Source organism: Dermacentor variabilis, chromosome 4 (genome assembly GCF_050947875.1).
Source record: "Dermacentor variabilis isolate Ectoservices chromosome 4, ASM5094787v1, whole genome shotgun sequence".
NCBI classification, from domain to species: Eukaryota; Metazoa; Arthropoda; class Arachnida; order Ixodida; family Ixodidae; genus Dermacentor; species Dermacentor variabilis.
In genome coordinates, this window is record NC_134571.1 from 121,569,854 (window position 1) to 121,586,634 (window position 16,781).

Below are 16,781 nucleotides of genomic sequence, written 5' to 3' on the forward strand. Positions count from 1 at the left end.
TACAGTCAATTAGGGCACTCGTACCCACATCCTTTGGTGCTAATAATGGAGAGGTTAATCAAGGCACAACAAATTAAGCTAGCGTTAACTAATATACTCGAATGCAGGACCTTTCATGGGAGAAAACAATAAAAGGCAACAACGCACTCGAATGAGAATGTCAAGTAAGTTAATGAATTTCTCTCAGTCGCGCAGCCTTTCGCATTTACCCTATTTGGCGTATGCTAAAGCGACTGTCATTTTATCTCAAACGGGAAGAAAAATTTTAATCCAGCACACCACCACCGTGTGAAGAACAACTTGTATGCGATGCTCCACATAATGTCATCTTCGTCCGCTACAGCATTGCTTGTTCTGAACTGCGAAACATGCGCAACAACGACATCGCTCCCAGAGTCGGCGCGGAGCAGAAAGCCTCGCATTAATCACCCGTCGCTGTTGACGCGCGATAGCAGAGAGAGTGTTGAGCGCGCTCGAGCTCTAAATGCGCATTCCTGTGGTGACGTGGGCGCGAGTTTCAGAGGGGCTGGTTGTGAAAAAAGTTGTTTTTATTGGCATATATGGGCGACGGTTAAGCTAGAACGGACGAGGCGGCCTGATGACAACAAAATGACGACGTAATATTGCCCAAATTGCGTAACCGAATGAACGAACGGACGCAAAAGGCGAACCCAGATCCGAGCAGAGAACTCCCGTCGGAGTAAAGAAACGCATTCGTACTCCTGCAATTGGTTATTATGGGAAACAATTAAAAAATATTTAGAGATGTGCACTGCCGGTATAACGTGCTCTCTGAACGCACTGAATGCAACCATCTCTGGTACGTGCGCCCTCAGCTCGAACACAAACACCTGCTATAAACACCAACGTTGGTATTCACAATCATGTTACAGCAACCAAATATCGCGTCGGAAATTCAGAACGGCTCGCCGAGGCTATCCAATGGTAGATCCCGCATAAGCGATATTACGAGACGCCCGCCTTCTGCAGACACGCTCCAGAGCAGAGCTCAACTCAAATAACGCCAGCTGAATGATAAGATGTGGCGTGAGAGCTCGAAATAGAGACTCTTCGTGGTTTCCGATGTCAACTCTCCTATTATGCATGTATACTGACATAAGCATCTCTTGATGTGCTTTTTTTTACTCATTCTGTAACGTGATCGTCCCCGTCAAGACCATATCTTGAATGTTTGCGCACGGCTACGCCCGGCAGGAAGTGTAGACTCTAGCGAGATTGCACCACTTGCGCACGACAACACCAGCGGCGGTAGCAGCTCTTCTGGGAACACAGAGCATCTGTAAGCCTTTTACTGCAAAATCTTGCATGGCTCTTTGTCATCAGAGTTGTACTTCTTAGTTGGCTTTTGTGCATGGCTAAGTGTTTGGGCATCATGTGTATGCGTTATTTTGAGCTACTCTTATAATACTCACGTAATGGTTCTGCGGAAACCCGCAAGGTGGAGAGAAGTAATTAAAAAAATTGAAAACGAGACATCCACGCAATTGTATAAATTGGTACAAAGGCAACCCATACGGTTTTCTCGAAAGAAAAGCCTTGCAGTTGAAGCAAAATTCGTCCTATCGTAGCAATTGCTACGATTGGGTGGATATTTCATTTTCACTTTATTAATTATTTTCTCTCTACCTTGCGGGTTTCCGCAGAACTATTACGTGGAAACTCTCGCATTTGCTTCGAATTTTTAATAATTTTGACTTCGCTTAGCCACCTGCTAGCTGGCTGGTTAGCTCAGATGGTAGAGTGCCTATTCCGGGAAGGCGGTGGTCCCGCGTTCGAGTCCCGTACCCGGACGAATTTTTCTTCAACTGCGAGGTTTTTCTTTCGAGGAAATGGTATGGGTTTTCTTTGTAGCAATTGCTACCATTGAGTGGATGTCTCATTTTATCTTTATTAATGTCTTCTAACACGTCTTGGTCGGATTTGGTGGCAATAAACACGTTACTCTTGTACTAATTGCAAATAACCGTCTAATGAAGAAACACGGCATAGGAAAATTCATATATATGAAATATGGAGAATTATTCGATAGTTATAATAAACCTTACGTGTTTGCCTATACCGCCAGAAGTACGAGTCATGTGACACTTGGGAGTAGCTTAAAGCAATTTGCACTTAAGAGGAATTTGTCAGAACAGCAACACAGCTTACATATGCCCACTTCTTTTGTATACCAAACCACAAAATGTAAACGTGTATCACCAGCACTCTCATGATGCCTTCGTAAGTTGCATGTGACATAACTTTATGACATGACTGGTGCATGTCACTTGTGTTAAACAGGATAGAAGGTTCTTTTTTTCTTCGGAAAGTGAGCGAGAGAGGTGATTAGAGCACGCAGTCCGTAGCACGGGTGTCAGTCAGTTTTGCGATTGCCACGTAGCGTTGAATGGACTTTCACTAAATCTACAGCGCACCTAGGCTATACAGAAAATACACCAACACTGGTGTAGTGCTAGCTGTTTCCGTCCCCGTCCCTGCACGTTGTAGTTTTGCCGTGTATTACCGGCTAGACCAGGTATTACCTTCTATCTTTCCAGCTCCTCTAACATGAATGCTGCGATGGCGTCAACGTTCTCGGCCATCATCTTGCTCATGTGTGCTAGCTTAGTAAGCCGCATCGCGGCGAGAATCCCATCAAGTTGCGGAGGTCTGTTCGTGCCGCCCGAGAAACTCGTCGACCTGTCGTACAGCTTCAACAACAGGACAATCTTCTGGTCTGATGACGCCGAATTTCGCCTGAATATCTCGCAAAGCGGAAGTGTGCCTGAAGACTGGTACGTAAAGTGTAACAGTGGTCTCTGCACGAACGTAATTTGTTTGGACATTTACGAACAATTAGAGTCGAATACGGAGAAGAATTGGTATTTTTGTTCAGGCAACAGTTAAAAAGAAAAGTGCAGCTTTTCAAACATCACGAAGCTGTGCGAAGTACGGACATGCTAACAGCATAACTTTTGCCCTAATATTGCGCAGGTACTTTGGTAGTCGCATATACGTCGGTCCTCTGATTGTGATTGAGATGAGCAACACAAATTTGAACATTCAATGTAACGCACCTGGCGGTGCTGTTGTTCTAACGTGAACCGATTGTTCTCGCAACGAACGTGTTGTGCTAGAGCTTTGATACAATATCAGTCCAGGGCTCCCTGTATGTTTTACAGCGTATAGAAGCAGCTCTATGAAGCACCTAGAGAATTCTCAAAGCTTTACAGAGCTTTCTTGCCAAGTGAACCACAAACATATGTATATATGCGGGAAGATAAAATTGAATTCAATTTTAATTTTCATCAGTAAGCGCTGTTTGCCATTGGCAAGCCGCTATCGCTATTCATGTCCCGCTTCCGAACCGGCCAGCAGCTGTTGCTGTTAGCTGCCGCTAACAGCTGCAACAACTGATGACTGCAACAACAGCTGCTAACTGCTGCTAACAACTGCTCGTAAACAGCTGCTAGCTGCTGTGTAGCAGCTAGCAGCTGTTTACGAGCAGTTGTAGCGCAATAGACTTCTTATGAATAGAGACTCTGATCCGAAGTGTATGCATTCAGTTAAGGCTACATTTTCTGGAAGCTAACGGAATTAGCTAAAAGTGGTCTAACAGCGTCAACTGGTAACAAAAGTGCTTGATTTGCGTTGTTCTTACGTGTTTTGTGCTTGGCACGAAGTCATGCACTGAACGCAGGATTACATTTTAGCCATGAACATTTTCTTCCTGTTTTCTTGTAATTTTTTTTGCACCACTGCTAATATTCCACATCGAAAACACTACTACCATGCGCGTTGGTATAGTGGAGCCCCTTGTTTTTTATGATGCATACCTGTATGTCGAAAATTGCGCCAGAAGCCCTCACTGTGAATGTCGACGTTATTGCGATTGGCGCTTAAGCCAATGAAGCTAGCCACTCACCGTATTGCCACGGTAGAGACGCGTCATGTGTTAGGCGAGTATGCAGCCGGGCTGCTCTCTCGCGCTGCCTCTGGACACGCAGCGTCATTCAGAAGCACCGCCGCGATGTCATCAGGTGAAGCTTGTGTGAATACACACTGAGACAAGTTTGTCTGATTACTATGACGCGGATTCAATGACACCCAGCAACGGAGAAATTTTGTATTTCTTTCGATACTGAAGAGCTGCATGTACTAAGTGGCTCATAAATAACCGAGTTGGTGTCATAAAGGTTCACTGAAGGATAATGCATACCGAGCAGCACTTAAACGGTGACCCCAGATTGTGTCGCAGAGGTACATCGAAGAGTGGCGCACACGTAGTGTCACATACAATGTGACCCAAGTTGATCCGGCAGTTCGTTCCAAATACGGGTCCCTCAGCACAGCAGCCCAATCCTCTATTAGAGCATCGATTACGCGGTGACCTCAAGCTGGTGGAAAAATAAGCAGACCCAGTAAAGTGCGTGAAGTACCCTAAGAATGCTAATCTCTTTAAAAATCTTTCAAGCTTGGATAACTGACGCTGGTTTTGTTGGACATTGTTCCAAATGTGCTGGAAATGTTGTGACAAAGTGTAGTGCGGCAATACGTCATATTTGTAATTTCTGCCAACTTAGAAGAAAATTATTTTTAAACCCTCACTTTAGGCCTGATGTACTTGTACTCCATAGTCATTCACAGTTTCTAATTCCCTCCTGACATTGAGAATAGAAGGTCTCTGGACGTAGCGTAACATATTCGCGATTTTATTAAATGTTGGCGAGCCACCACCTGCCTTTAATCAACCGGCATGGTACTCTAACGGTAATTGAGAGGACTGCTCCAGCAAATGCATCAAGCGTTAGGTACGAACCGTAGTGCAGCCACAGCCAGCCCCACTTCTCTAGCAAGACGCATAACACTGTTGGGCCAATAAGTACAGGCAGTTGAAACGGTGTCTAGGTTATATTCTTTTTCATTCATTTTTCATTCATTCATTTTTCTTTTTCAGTAATATTCGAAAATTAAAGAAAAAAAAGCTTCCAACTCTGTTGCAGTTCCTGCACAATGTTTCTATATACACAGTATTCATGCCAGTTGGACGAAGCAAGTTTTTTTTTCCTGTATAATATTGCTACGGAACAGTATTCGCGAGGACAAAGAGGCGAGCAGGGTGAAGACGACGACGACGATTAGAGGCCAGCGCGGGCTGTTGCCTCTTGGCCAAGTGCGGCATATTTTCTTGCAAATATACTTGTATATAGCTTTTCGTCTGCGTCTTCCTACGTAACATGTCTGCTGGAGGTGGACGTTCCCTGTACCTCGTCATGGAGCTTCGCAGTGGACGGCACGTCGAGCCTTCCTTCATGGCTCCCAGCGACGACAACTCGACTCCGCCAGCTCCGACACCTGCTGCCACTTCGACGACCTACATCACTCTCCCCGCTCCCCGTGATCCTGGCGTATTCTCGGGCAAAGATGGGGAAGACGTTGAGGGCTGGATCAGCCTGTACGAACACGTCAGCCGCAATAACCAGTGGGACACTACTATCATGCTCGCCAACGCAGTCTTTTACCTCGGTGGCACACCTCGAGTTTGGTTTTGGACGCACGAAGATGAGCTCACTAGTTAGGATTTGCTTAAGCAAAAGCTCTGAGACTTGTTCGGCAACCCCTACGGTCACCAACTTGCTGCGCAGAAGGCGCGTGTGCAGACGTTAACAGAGTCATATATGTCACGTACATTCAGGACGTCTTGGCTCTGTGCCGCAAAGTTGACGCACACATGACTGAGTCAGACAAGGTTTCCCACATCCTCAAAGGCATTGCCGATGACGCCTTCAACTTGCTCGTTTTCATCAAAGTGGCGACGGTGGATGCAGTTATAAAAGAGTGCAGCCGCCTGGAACTCGCTAAAAGCCGTCGTATCGACCAGCAGTTTGCTCGTTTGCCCAACACCCCAGCGACTTCTTCCTGTGCCGACGTTCCTCGTCCCAACAACACTGGCGATGTTACCAGAATCGTCCGGCGTGAGGTCGAGGCCGCCTATTCGGCTCCCTTCGGCTCCAGCCCCACCAACGCACCTGCAGTCATGGTTTCCCTGATCCAGGCAGTTGTCCGCCAGGAGTTCGAAAACATGGCTCTTCACACCATCTGCTCGGCCCGTCGCCCTTATACCCACCTTGCTTCTTGGATTCCGCCCCGTCTCGCATCTTCTTACCTACCATGTTTCCGCAACCCATCTGAATGGCGCACTGCTGACGACAAGCCCATTTGTTTTCACTGCCATCGAATCGGACGCATTTCTCGGCACTGTCGCAGTCGCTGGAGTTCCCCGACCCGGTCTAATTATACTGCCGCTCTCGCCCCCCAGGTGGCCCTTCTCGTCCCTATGCCGCCCGCTCCGATAATGCCGCCACTGATTTTCCTGCGCCGAACCGCCCCTATTCTCGTTCGCCTTCGCCCCAACGACGACAAGCTCGCTCTCCCCAGCCCCGTCGCTCCTATTCGCCGACTCCCTTCGGACGCCGCTCCCAGCCGGAAAAGTAGACGATGCAGCGCCTCGACGTGACGCTGCATTGCTCCCTACGCCGCCAAATCCTCTACTGACGTTGCCCACTTACCACTGGCGTTGCCAACGTTACTGACGTTACCAAAAAGACGTGTATCCCCTACGTCGAATTAATGAGGCCCTTGACTGCCTCCAAGGTGCTCCCTATTTCTCCTCTGTTGACTTTCGCTCCGGCAACTGGCAGATTGCCGTGGACGATCTCGACCGCGAGAAGACTGCTTTTGTAACACCCGACAGTCTTTATCAATTCAAAGTGATGCCGTTCGGTCTATGTAACGCTCCTGCCACTTTTGAACGCATGATGGACTCCCTTTCTCACGGTACCAAATGGTTCACGTGCCTGTGCTACTTGGACGACGTTATAGTATTCTCCCCAACGTTCCCTACGTACCTCAAGAGCCTCTCAGCAGTCCTGGACGTTTTTCGTCGAGCCGGTCTGCAACTCTACGCATCGAAGTGTTAATTCGGCCGTCGCCAGATTACCGTCCTTGGACATCCCGTTGACGCGGACGGAGTGCAACCGGAGCCAGACAGGTTCCACGCTGTTGCGCACTTCCCTGTTCCAAAGTGTGTGAAGGATGTGCGCCGCTTCATCGGCCTTTGTTCGTACTTTCGCCGTTTCGTGAAAAATTTCGCTGTCATAGCACGACCACTAAACGAGCTTTTGAAGAAAGACGCCCCATTCCAGTGGGGCGCTAACGAGGCCTCTGCATTTTAGCTTCTAATCGACCTTCTCACAATGCCTCCCGTTTTGGCCCATTTCGATCCATCTGCGCCTACCGAAGTCCGTACTGATGCCAGCGGTGACAGAATTGGCGCAGTACTGGCACAACGCCAGCGCGGCCACGACCGTGTTATCGCTTACGCCAGCAGGCTCATTTCGCCCGCGGAGCGCAACTATTCCATCACTGAACGTGAGTGTCTGGACCTAGTTTGGGCGGTTGCGAAGTACCGCCCATACTTATATGGCCGAGCCTTTTCCGTTGTCACAGACCATCACGTGCTTTGCTGGTTATGCTAATTGAAAGATCCTACAGGAAGACTTGGTCGCTGGGCCTTACGCCTCCAAGAATATTCGTACTTGTCACCTACAAATCCGGCCGACTACACAAGGACGCTGACTGCCTGTCTCGCTACCCGGTAGACGAGCCTGACGACGCCGACAGTAGTACCGCCGACGGCATTTTCTCTGTGTCTGCCTTCGCTAACATCGCCGATGAGCAGTACTGAGATCTATCGCTGCGAGCACTCATCGAGCGTCTGCGCTCTTCACCTACCGACGCATCCGTTCGCCGATATGTCCTCCAGGGCGGCATTCTGTACCGAAGGATTACCTCCCTGACGGATTTGATCTTCTTCTTGTCGTGCCAAAACACCTACGACAGACTGTGCTCTTTGAAATGCATGACGCACCCACTGCGCGACATCTTGGCATAACCCGCACGTACGACCGCGTCCGCCGCCGCTTCTATTGGCCTGGTCTCGCTCGCTCCGTCCGATGCTATGTTGCTGCTTGTGATCCCTGCCAGCGTTGGAAAACACCTCAGGTGCTACCTGCCGGTCATCTCCAGCCGATCACTGTCCCTGTGGAACCGTTATTTTGTGTTGGATTAGACCTCCTCGGTCCCTTTCCCACGCCATCCTCTGGGAACAAATGGGTAGCCGCCGCAACTGATTGCGCCAACCGATACGCTATCACGCGGGCTCTCCCTACCACTTCTACCACTGACGTCGCGGACTTTCTCTTGCATGACATTATCTTGCTTCATGGCGCCCCGCGACAGCTGCTTACTGACCGTGGTCGTAACTTCCTCTCGAAAGTTATCGCCGACATTGTGCGTTCCTGCTCCATTCAACACAAGCTGACTACCTCATACCATCCTCAAACCAATGGCCTGACAGAGCGATTAAACCGTAGCCTTACCGATATGCTGTCCAAGTACGTTTCCAAGGACCACCACGACTGGGACATTGCCCTTCGTTACGAAACATTTGCATATAATTCTTCCCGGCATGACACCGCCGGATTTTCTCCATATTATCATTTGTACGGTCGCGAACCGACATTACCCCTTGACACGGCACTTCCTCCTCCTGCGATCTCAACAAGCGAGTATGCGCGCGACGCCATCGCCCTCGCCGACCATGCATGCCAGCTTACCAGTACTCGACTGACGGCCTCGCAAATCACTCAGCAGCGTCAGTTCAACGCCCGCCACCGTGACGTACAGTTTTCTCCTTGTGCGCTCGTGCTCCTGTGGTCGCCCTCTCGTCACGTCGGACTTTCAGAGAAGCTTTTCGTCTGCGTCTTCCTACGTAACAATATAAATGTGCCCTTGTTTGTTCCGTTTTTACGATGAACCTCTATGTTTGCCGTCTTCAGCTCGATCGTGTCTATTCTCTGTTTTTAACTCGAACGACCCTTGCTTCCTTCGTGCCCATTTCAGCCTTCGATGACACCATAAGCGCGTAAGAGAGACACGTAATTTCAGCAACTCCTACATTGAACAATCGGTCGCGCTCACGTCCCGATCAAGCAGTGAAACCACAGTGGCACCTTTTTTGCGTGCTTCACGTGTCATGAGCATTGCGGTGCAGCCGTCGTGCGTCGCCGCAGTGTGCTGCAGGGCGCGATGAAGTTCCACACCAGCCACGCTGAGCAGGAAGTTGCGAGATGTAGGCAATCCCCTTTTTTTTAATGAAGAAAAATGAGAAGAATATTGTAATAGAAAAATGAACAAGAACATATCTGAGAGAAGATGTGCTGCACACACGAACACAAGCTACATTCACACAATAGATTGACACCACAGGCACCAGCAGCGATGCTCCACACACGAACACAAGCTACATTCACACAAAATATGGACACCACAGGCACCAGCATCGATAGCATGGCCCACCTCGTCAGAGAGTTGCGTTGCACTTAGGACACGGGGACACGTGTCTACAGCCGGGCACTTAAGTCTATCGCCTTCTGAAATGGCAGCAGGCCTCGTGTAAGTTTTTCGGCTCATGAGAAGGAAGGAAGAGCTCTTAAGGAAGAGATAATAAAGAAGAGCTCTTAGGATCTTTGCTCCAGTAAAGGCCAATCGTTCGGGCTATTGACGACACACTGTGAATTGTGTCCTTGCTTGTCGAACAGGAGTAGTTGCGGAGGATGTAATTGATGGTCTCTTCAGTTTATGGACAGCTAATGGTCCTGTAGTTTCGTGTCCCCCCTTTCGTCCTCGTTTTTTCCGCTGTAGCCTTTATATTAGTCTCTTCACATCGGCATTGAGCTCACGTAGGTTAATACCGAAGGCTAGTTTTTTGCCAGCGTTGTATAGCACTGGTGTGTTATATCGCAGGTATCCAATAAATACGGTTTCCTTATATAGAAGTAGAGATGTCACGGATGTGCCCCAGGTTTTACCGATGGGGAACCGTAGTATGTGGGCGATAGCTTAGCCTCGATTAGTTAAGCCCACATGGAGATGTGGATACTTACTGAAAGGTCTCTGTCGATAATAAAGAAAAAACGTCAAGATATTTTATAAGAAAAGATTTCGTGGTCACTTGAAACAGGGTATCATTTCGTGGGCTTGTGAGTAAAAACCACTAAACCTTACTTTTTAAGAGATGTGGAGACTTACTAAAAGGTCTCTGTCGATAACGAAATATGGTCGTCAAGATTTTTTATATGAAACCATTTCGTGGTCACTTGAAACAGAATGAATGAATGAAACCACGTTTATTCCACATTAAAATGCGCCGAAGACGATGCGGTGGAAAGAGAGGGGTGTTATTGCAAAAGGGGAAGGGTAAGGCTGCCTCTGCTTTATTAACGAGCGTCCTGGAGGCAGCTAAGTGGGGGCCGCATGACGCTTGTGGCTGTCGCGAAGCCGATCGCCGACGGGTGGTGCCGCCGGGTCCTGGAGGAACAACAGCAGTGCTCGCCAGAGCTCGATGGCATGGTCCGGAGACGCGGTATCCGGGCAAGCCCTAGTCCGGAGAAAGGAAGGCCAGGGTCCCCGCTGTATGGTGGACAAGGCACGAAGCCTTGGTGGGATGTAGAGCGGGAACTCCCAACAAAGGTGGTTGAGATCAGCACGACATGTGCACATGGAACAGAACCCACTTACGGGTGGTGGTGTGCCATCCCTGTGGAAAGGGTTCAACAAGTGAGGAATAAGGAGGGCGCCTGTCTGAATTCTCCGAAGCAAGACTGACTCTCGCCGTGTGAATACCTTCGGTGGAAGCGACGGTATAGAGAGTGGATTGCCCACTGCTGTGAGGTAGGCGGCACGTCGTTGTTTGGTCGCATGCTCGTCTGCCATCGGGTCTGCTACCTGAGGGCATCAGTTTATGGGCTTGTGAGTAAAGACCACTAAAGCTTACTTTTTTGTCGAAATGCTGAGGCCTTGAACGCTGAGGTATACGTGGAGGTCAGTTTCTCTTTGAAACCGTTTGCGCACCCGGGGTTGCACTACCGCTGCTGCCCGGACGTATATATGTCACCAGCATACTGAAAGCTTGACGTTCTGCGGTAAAATCTCACCGTCTTCAGTGATCGTAAGGTTCAACAAAACGGCTCTGAGAACTCCGCCAGGCGGGACGGCACAGCGGCTGAAATTATTAGTGGTTTTCCATCCGTATTTAGTGCAAATAAGGATAATTTCAAACGCACTGAAACATTACGCCACTAATTTAAATACCCAATAACATACCAAGAATTGCCTTTTGCGCCAGATTAGCATATACGCGTCTCACGTTGCGAAAAGGCGCCTAAGGATATACGTTAGAGATGTATTTATTGTTGCAGGAGGCCTCGAATGTAAGGAGGCCTCTTCGAAACCTCCCCAAAATATTGGGGTATATGTTGCAGCGCTCAAGATACCATGCGAGGCGTGTAATGACTATTGTTTTCACCAGCTTCTGACACAGCTGAGCAGTGGAGTGGGTCGGCAGGAGCAGCGACTTTTCAGGGTTCAGGAGTGGTATCAAGCGGCTGGACTTCAATCATTTAGGAACAAAGCCGCCATTTCATGATTATAGCATTTAAAACGTGGACCATACCCATCTTTGCTTCGGTGGCATAAAGCGGCGTATGCGGTTCTGTCCAGCGCAGACCACAATAAATGCTTTCAGGTGGATGGAGTTCCTGTCTCGAGATACGTCCCTTTCTCGAGAGAGAGGGACACATTCATTTCAGGGATGCGTGTTGCGGTAACTTCGCTCAGAATTTATTTATTGACGGTGATCACAGTGTTCGCAATCTTTGAACAGAAATTTTCGGCTGCGTTTATAGGCGTAATTACCGGGTGGTTGCAGGGGGGCATAGAGGGGCAAAGTATATCATCTCTTCCCCCACTTTTTATAGTGGCAACATTCAGCGGCACGCTAGAAAATAGAACAAAACTATATAAGAAACACATTTCATAAAATGATCGTCATCGCCCGACGACGTTTCATGCTTTTCTTCCCGTTTACTAATAGCTGTCTTTAAAAACAAGCAGCACTTTAGCACTATTCAGTCAGGTGTGCGTGGTGTGTAGAATTATCAGAAAAATTAGAAATATAGAATATACCACATGTTTCGATATCTCGTAGAATTCAGCTTCCGCAAAGAAAAAAAGGTGATCTTGATTTTTCCAGGTACCAGGCCGACGTCATCGAGCTAGCCACTCATGGCGGCACGCATCTGGACGCACCGATTCACTTTGCTCCCGACAAGTGGACTGTGAGCCAAATACCACTCGAACGGCTCATGTTCGTCCCCATCGCGCTAGTCGATGTTGAGGCCCAGGCGAGCGAGAACCCCGTGTACGAGTTGTCTGTTGAAGACATCGAGCGCTGGGAAGGACAGCATGGCCACGTTCCTCGCGGTGCTCTTCTCATCGAGAGGACCGGACGCTCTAAGGTGAGGCGACAAAGGATGCGCGAGTATAGAACGAAAAGTCTAAAGGAGACAATACGCTGGAGCAACTCGAGTAGCAGACGACTTCCAAGTCTGAGACGCTACACACTTCGATTAAATCAATTTTGGACAACTGGGAAGCTATTGTCTGAAAGGCAGATCCTATTCTCAACGAAAAGCTTTCATGCCTGTAGAGACATAAATAACTAACAATTGTTTATTCATTGACATAATGGTCACATTGCCGGGCTTACATTATATAGCACTAAGAGTGAGAGAGGGCGACGACATTTCGCACCGGTTATGAAACGGTGTCAATCTGTTGCAGCTCGTCTATTTGCTTAACATTTCTAACACTTCTTTAAACACTATTGTAACCCTGCTGCTGGAAAAGCACTTGCTATTTTTTTTTTACTTTTAGCTCGGGAAGCTTGAAATCGGCACTTTCCTCCTTTTTGGTCCCGTCGAAGCTGCAAAGAAAGGGTAGAGAGACGGCTAGCAGTGTGTGGCCGATTACCCTTGCTTGACGAGCGAAGCAAAATGGGATATGCTTGGTTGTCAGCGGCGGGTGACTATCACGGTGACGGCCCGGAATGCGTAAACGCCGTACTCATCATGCACTGCGCTCACCCTCCACTGTGGGAACCTTTTTCTAACGCCGTGGCCAGTTGACCGTAATGGAAAATCTTTTCTGCGCAAGTGTTTACTCTGTAAATGTGCACGAACCTAATGTGCCATGTTGGCAGATTTCGTTGACGAATGGCCCGCAAATACTACGCTATCAGTTTTACGAAAGATCGTACAAAGGCTCATTCAGACTATCCCGACCCGTCACCGATATCAGTCTGCCGACTGTCGGCGACAGCGTTCTTTCCTTTGTGTCGGCGCCTTTGTCACACTGTACAGGTGAAGTCGGCAACGTGTTGGCCTAGTGTGAGTGGGCCTTTACGAGACTGGGGCAGGGAGAGATTGCATGTCAATCAACCTTGCACCTTGGTTTGCTGGGGCTTACTGCTTATTAATCTTTAATTGCGCTCTGCACCAAGCGCTCTGGATTAAACTTGCGGTGCCGTGCCCCATCGCTTCTGCCGATATAAGGTCTCCTATGAGTTCCAGTTCCACCTTGCCTTCCTATGTGTGTCTCTTGTAAAAAGTTGTAAATACGAATTGTATTCAAGCTTGCTTCATCTGTGTCTGCTTCCTCGCATTCGGAGACTCCGGCGGACCTGTCGTCGCTATCCGTAGCGGCAGTACTTTTCCCTTGCGGAGGCCGTCTCTGTCAGTGCGTCTCGAACGCTCAAGTGGAGAACTAAAACCCGTACCCTCGTGAGGAAAGAAGTACAACTTGGATCATTAGTAGAAAAAATTGTGTAGGAAAGCATTGATCAGTTATAATTTATACCACAGCCTGTGTACCTAATCGTTATGCGATTAGTCCTCTCGTTTCGAGGCAGGAATTTGGAGTCCTTTTCTTGCTGTCTTACGTCCGGATAAAGATCCAGCGAGACTAGGTGGTTTTCTGTAATCACGCATGCATGTAAGCTGTATGTCGCAAAAAAACAGCTATCGCAGTAAACGTGTAATGGTATTGATAGGAAATGTGTATATTCGTTTTCTGGCTACATCTAATGCATCTAACACTTTCTTCAGATTTCACCGCTGATGGAAAGTCTGGGAATGAAAGGATTCTAAGGAGTGGGCTGAGCAAATTGAGACAGGAGAGCCATAACTGTGATCCCCAATGAACTGTTCAAGGGCGTGTCGTTGTTCGCAAATGACAAGCCAGAAGATGGTTTGCTAGAGAAATGGTACTATGAACTCGCCGTATGAATATACTTCGAAATCACCATATGAATACGGAAGGATGCATCTTCCGTCATATACAGTCGTTTGCGTTCGCGTCCAGCTGCTATAGCTTTCTAGGAAAAAAAAGTTCTGGCGTTCCCTTTGATTTGGCACAAGGGTAAGTTATTAGGTGTAGAATGTATTAGCAATTTTTTAGAAAATTGTGGTACCATGACTTTCTTTTTATTCACATTTTCTCGCCATTATGACATGGTGTGGTCCCACAAATGCGCACGGGCATACTTCGTGAAGAAGCGGCACACCTAGCCTGTGTAACTTGCAGTCCGTAATTTTGTTTGTATTCTGCAAAGTGGTCTCTCTGTATGACAGCACGTCTAAACACTTTCACTCTTGTGGCTTTTTGTCCCTGGACGTAGCCCCTACCTTGCAATATCACAATTAGCACGTTCGCGTGTTCCCGTTTTCTCGTGATGTGAAAACCGTCTCATCTTCAGACAAATTTAACATGTTTCCGGGCCATCTTTTCAGAATTGTTAGTAGGATTGCAAATTTGGCAAGTGGGTGACAATCCATTTTGAACAACACAACGCTTTTGACAGGGACAAGCGAAAAGATCGAAAGGAACATTCGCTGACTACCTATTGAATTTATTACATGTATTGACGCCAATAATTTTAATCAGGTGGCACAACTGTTACTCTTAACTTGTGCCATCTGACACAAATCCTTGGCGTCTGATATCTGGACGCAGGATGTGCGTGCCCTTGCACGTGTTGCAGGAGTCACGTAGTGGGCTATATTAGCTGCTGTTTAAATGTAATCGATTAAATTGGTAGTCACCGCGCATGCCCGCTTCGCTGCTTTCGCTTGTCCCTGCCAAATGTGGTGATGTTGAACATGGTTTTCAAGACGCGCCATTTATCTCGCTGCACGCGCTCTTTTTGCCCAGCTGTGGCCGAACCGAAATGCTTACTTGGGAATCGACGACCATGGATGGCGGCGTTTCCCGACTGTGTCACCAGAGGCTGCGCAGTTCCTGGTTGAGCAGCGGCAAGTACACGGCGTCGGATTGGACTCTCCTTCCGTAGACCTGTTCAACGCTTCGGCGACGCACAGGGTTCTTTCCGCCAATAACGTGTACATCCTCGAAAACTTGGCCGACCTGTCGCGCCTCCCCGCTCTCGGAGCCACGGCTATCGTACTGCCCATCAAAGTGTGCCGCGCCAGTGGTGCCCCGGTGCGGGTGGTGGCCATCCTGCCGTGAACCACTCATCACGTGGGTCTTAAGTGACGCGGCTTTGAGATTAAAGAGGTTCCAATGGAAAAACTCGGTGTGGTAATTTCTGACAATGGCTATAGGTGTGTGTGCGAATAGTAATGTTTGAGACGGGAGCAAATACAACTCAAATAGTGCCAGAAGCGATGCTAATACAAAATCGAGTGCTTTTTAAGTACTTTTCGTATAATAAACTGCTATTCCTACCGTCGAACTTCGCGACAAAATTTATTAAAAATGTTAGCAAGGTTCTGTTATTATACACATGGTGCGTAGTTTAAGTACACAGATAGAGCATTAGGAGAAAACACGCAGTTTAGTCGCACAGTAATGACTCATGGGTAAGTACGAATGATAACGGTTTAACATAAAAAGCTTGGACATATAAGGCACTCCACCGCGTAACCTCTCGCATTTGGTGTCTACTATGGCCGCCGATATGAAATTTATCGCCGAATGGGCGAGTTGAATTATCCGAAAAGTGTACAAGAAGTATTCCTATTTACAAACAGTGGCTAATTGATTTGAACACTCAATAAAACAGGGCAATATACAATTCGTCATTCGAAAATTTAGAATATTCGCACATCCATAAAACTAACATTCTTCAAATGTATCAAATGATTGCATGACCTTTAGTGAGTGTTCTTCAGAATATTCACGTGGAAGTAATGCGCATTAGGTATCGATTGTGCGCACCGTCTACCGGAATAATACCCGAAACTGGTGCAACGCACGGGAACTGAGAGGAGGAAAAGTTTAGAGAGTGACTGTGTCACGCCCTTGTCACCGATGACAGCCGTGCGAAGGATTTTTACAGAAAATTTCTGACTGTGACATAGGACCAGGTTGCACTCGCCGTTCTGAGGGGCGAAGCACATTGTTCGGATGCACAGCTACAATATTCTTTATTACCGCCACACTTACATTGGTGTCCTGATATAGATGCCGACCACATGTGCTGGTAGATTTCATTATTTCTTTTCTTTTTTTTTTTGTGGACTGACGACGCGTATAGTCTAGCACCCACGGTTAACTTGAAAGAGTGCCGTTACTCCTCTTGTCCAAAGTCGAGGTAGGGGCCGACAGATGGAACTGTAGTGTGGGAAAAATATGCACAAACTGGGAGTATAGTGCCTTGACAAGCTGGCAGATGTATAACGACAGGCACATTTATCTTTGTCAAGGATGGCTTTGTGAAGTTAGTTTTCACGCGTTAGTATAGGGACGTCCATGGTGCAGCTGTCAATGGCGGCTATTTGTAAAGGAAGAAAGTGAAAAGA

General features: G+C 47.9%; 1 protein-coding gene across 1 annotated transcript; it reads left to right on the forward strand.

Moving 5' to 3' along the window:
* Nucleotides 1-1,200: 1,200 nt before the first annotated feature.
* Nucleotides 1,201-15,567, forward strand: LOC142577917 (isatin hydrolase-like). Its single transcript, XM_075687354.1, has 4 exons — nucleotides 1,201-1,300; nucleotides 2,559-2,795; nucleotides 12,155-12,419; nucleotides 15,172-15,567. Exons 2-4 carry the CDS (start codon nucleotides 2,569-2,571, stop codon nucleotides 15,484-15,486), a joined length of 807 nt encoding a protein of 268 aa, XP_075543469.1. The 5' UTR covers nucleotides 1,201-1,300; nucleotides 2,559-2,568; the 3' UTR covers nucleotides 15,487-15,567.
* Nucleotides 15,568-16,781: the final 1,214 nt, after the last annotated feature.

Coding starts and splice junctions, on each gene's coding strand:
- LOC142577917 (XM_075687354.1), top strand. CDS start 2,569: ATGAATGCTGCGATGGCGTCAACGTTCTCGGCCATCATCTTGCTCATG. Junction 2,796..12,154: donor GGAAGTGTGCCTGAAGACTG/GTACGTAAAGTG, acceptor TGATTTTTCCAG/GTACCAGGCCGACGTCATCG. Junction 12,420..15,171: donor AGAGGACCGGACGCTCTAAG/GTGAGGCGACAA, acceptor CTTTTTGCCCAG/CTGTGGCCGAACCGAAATGC.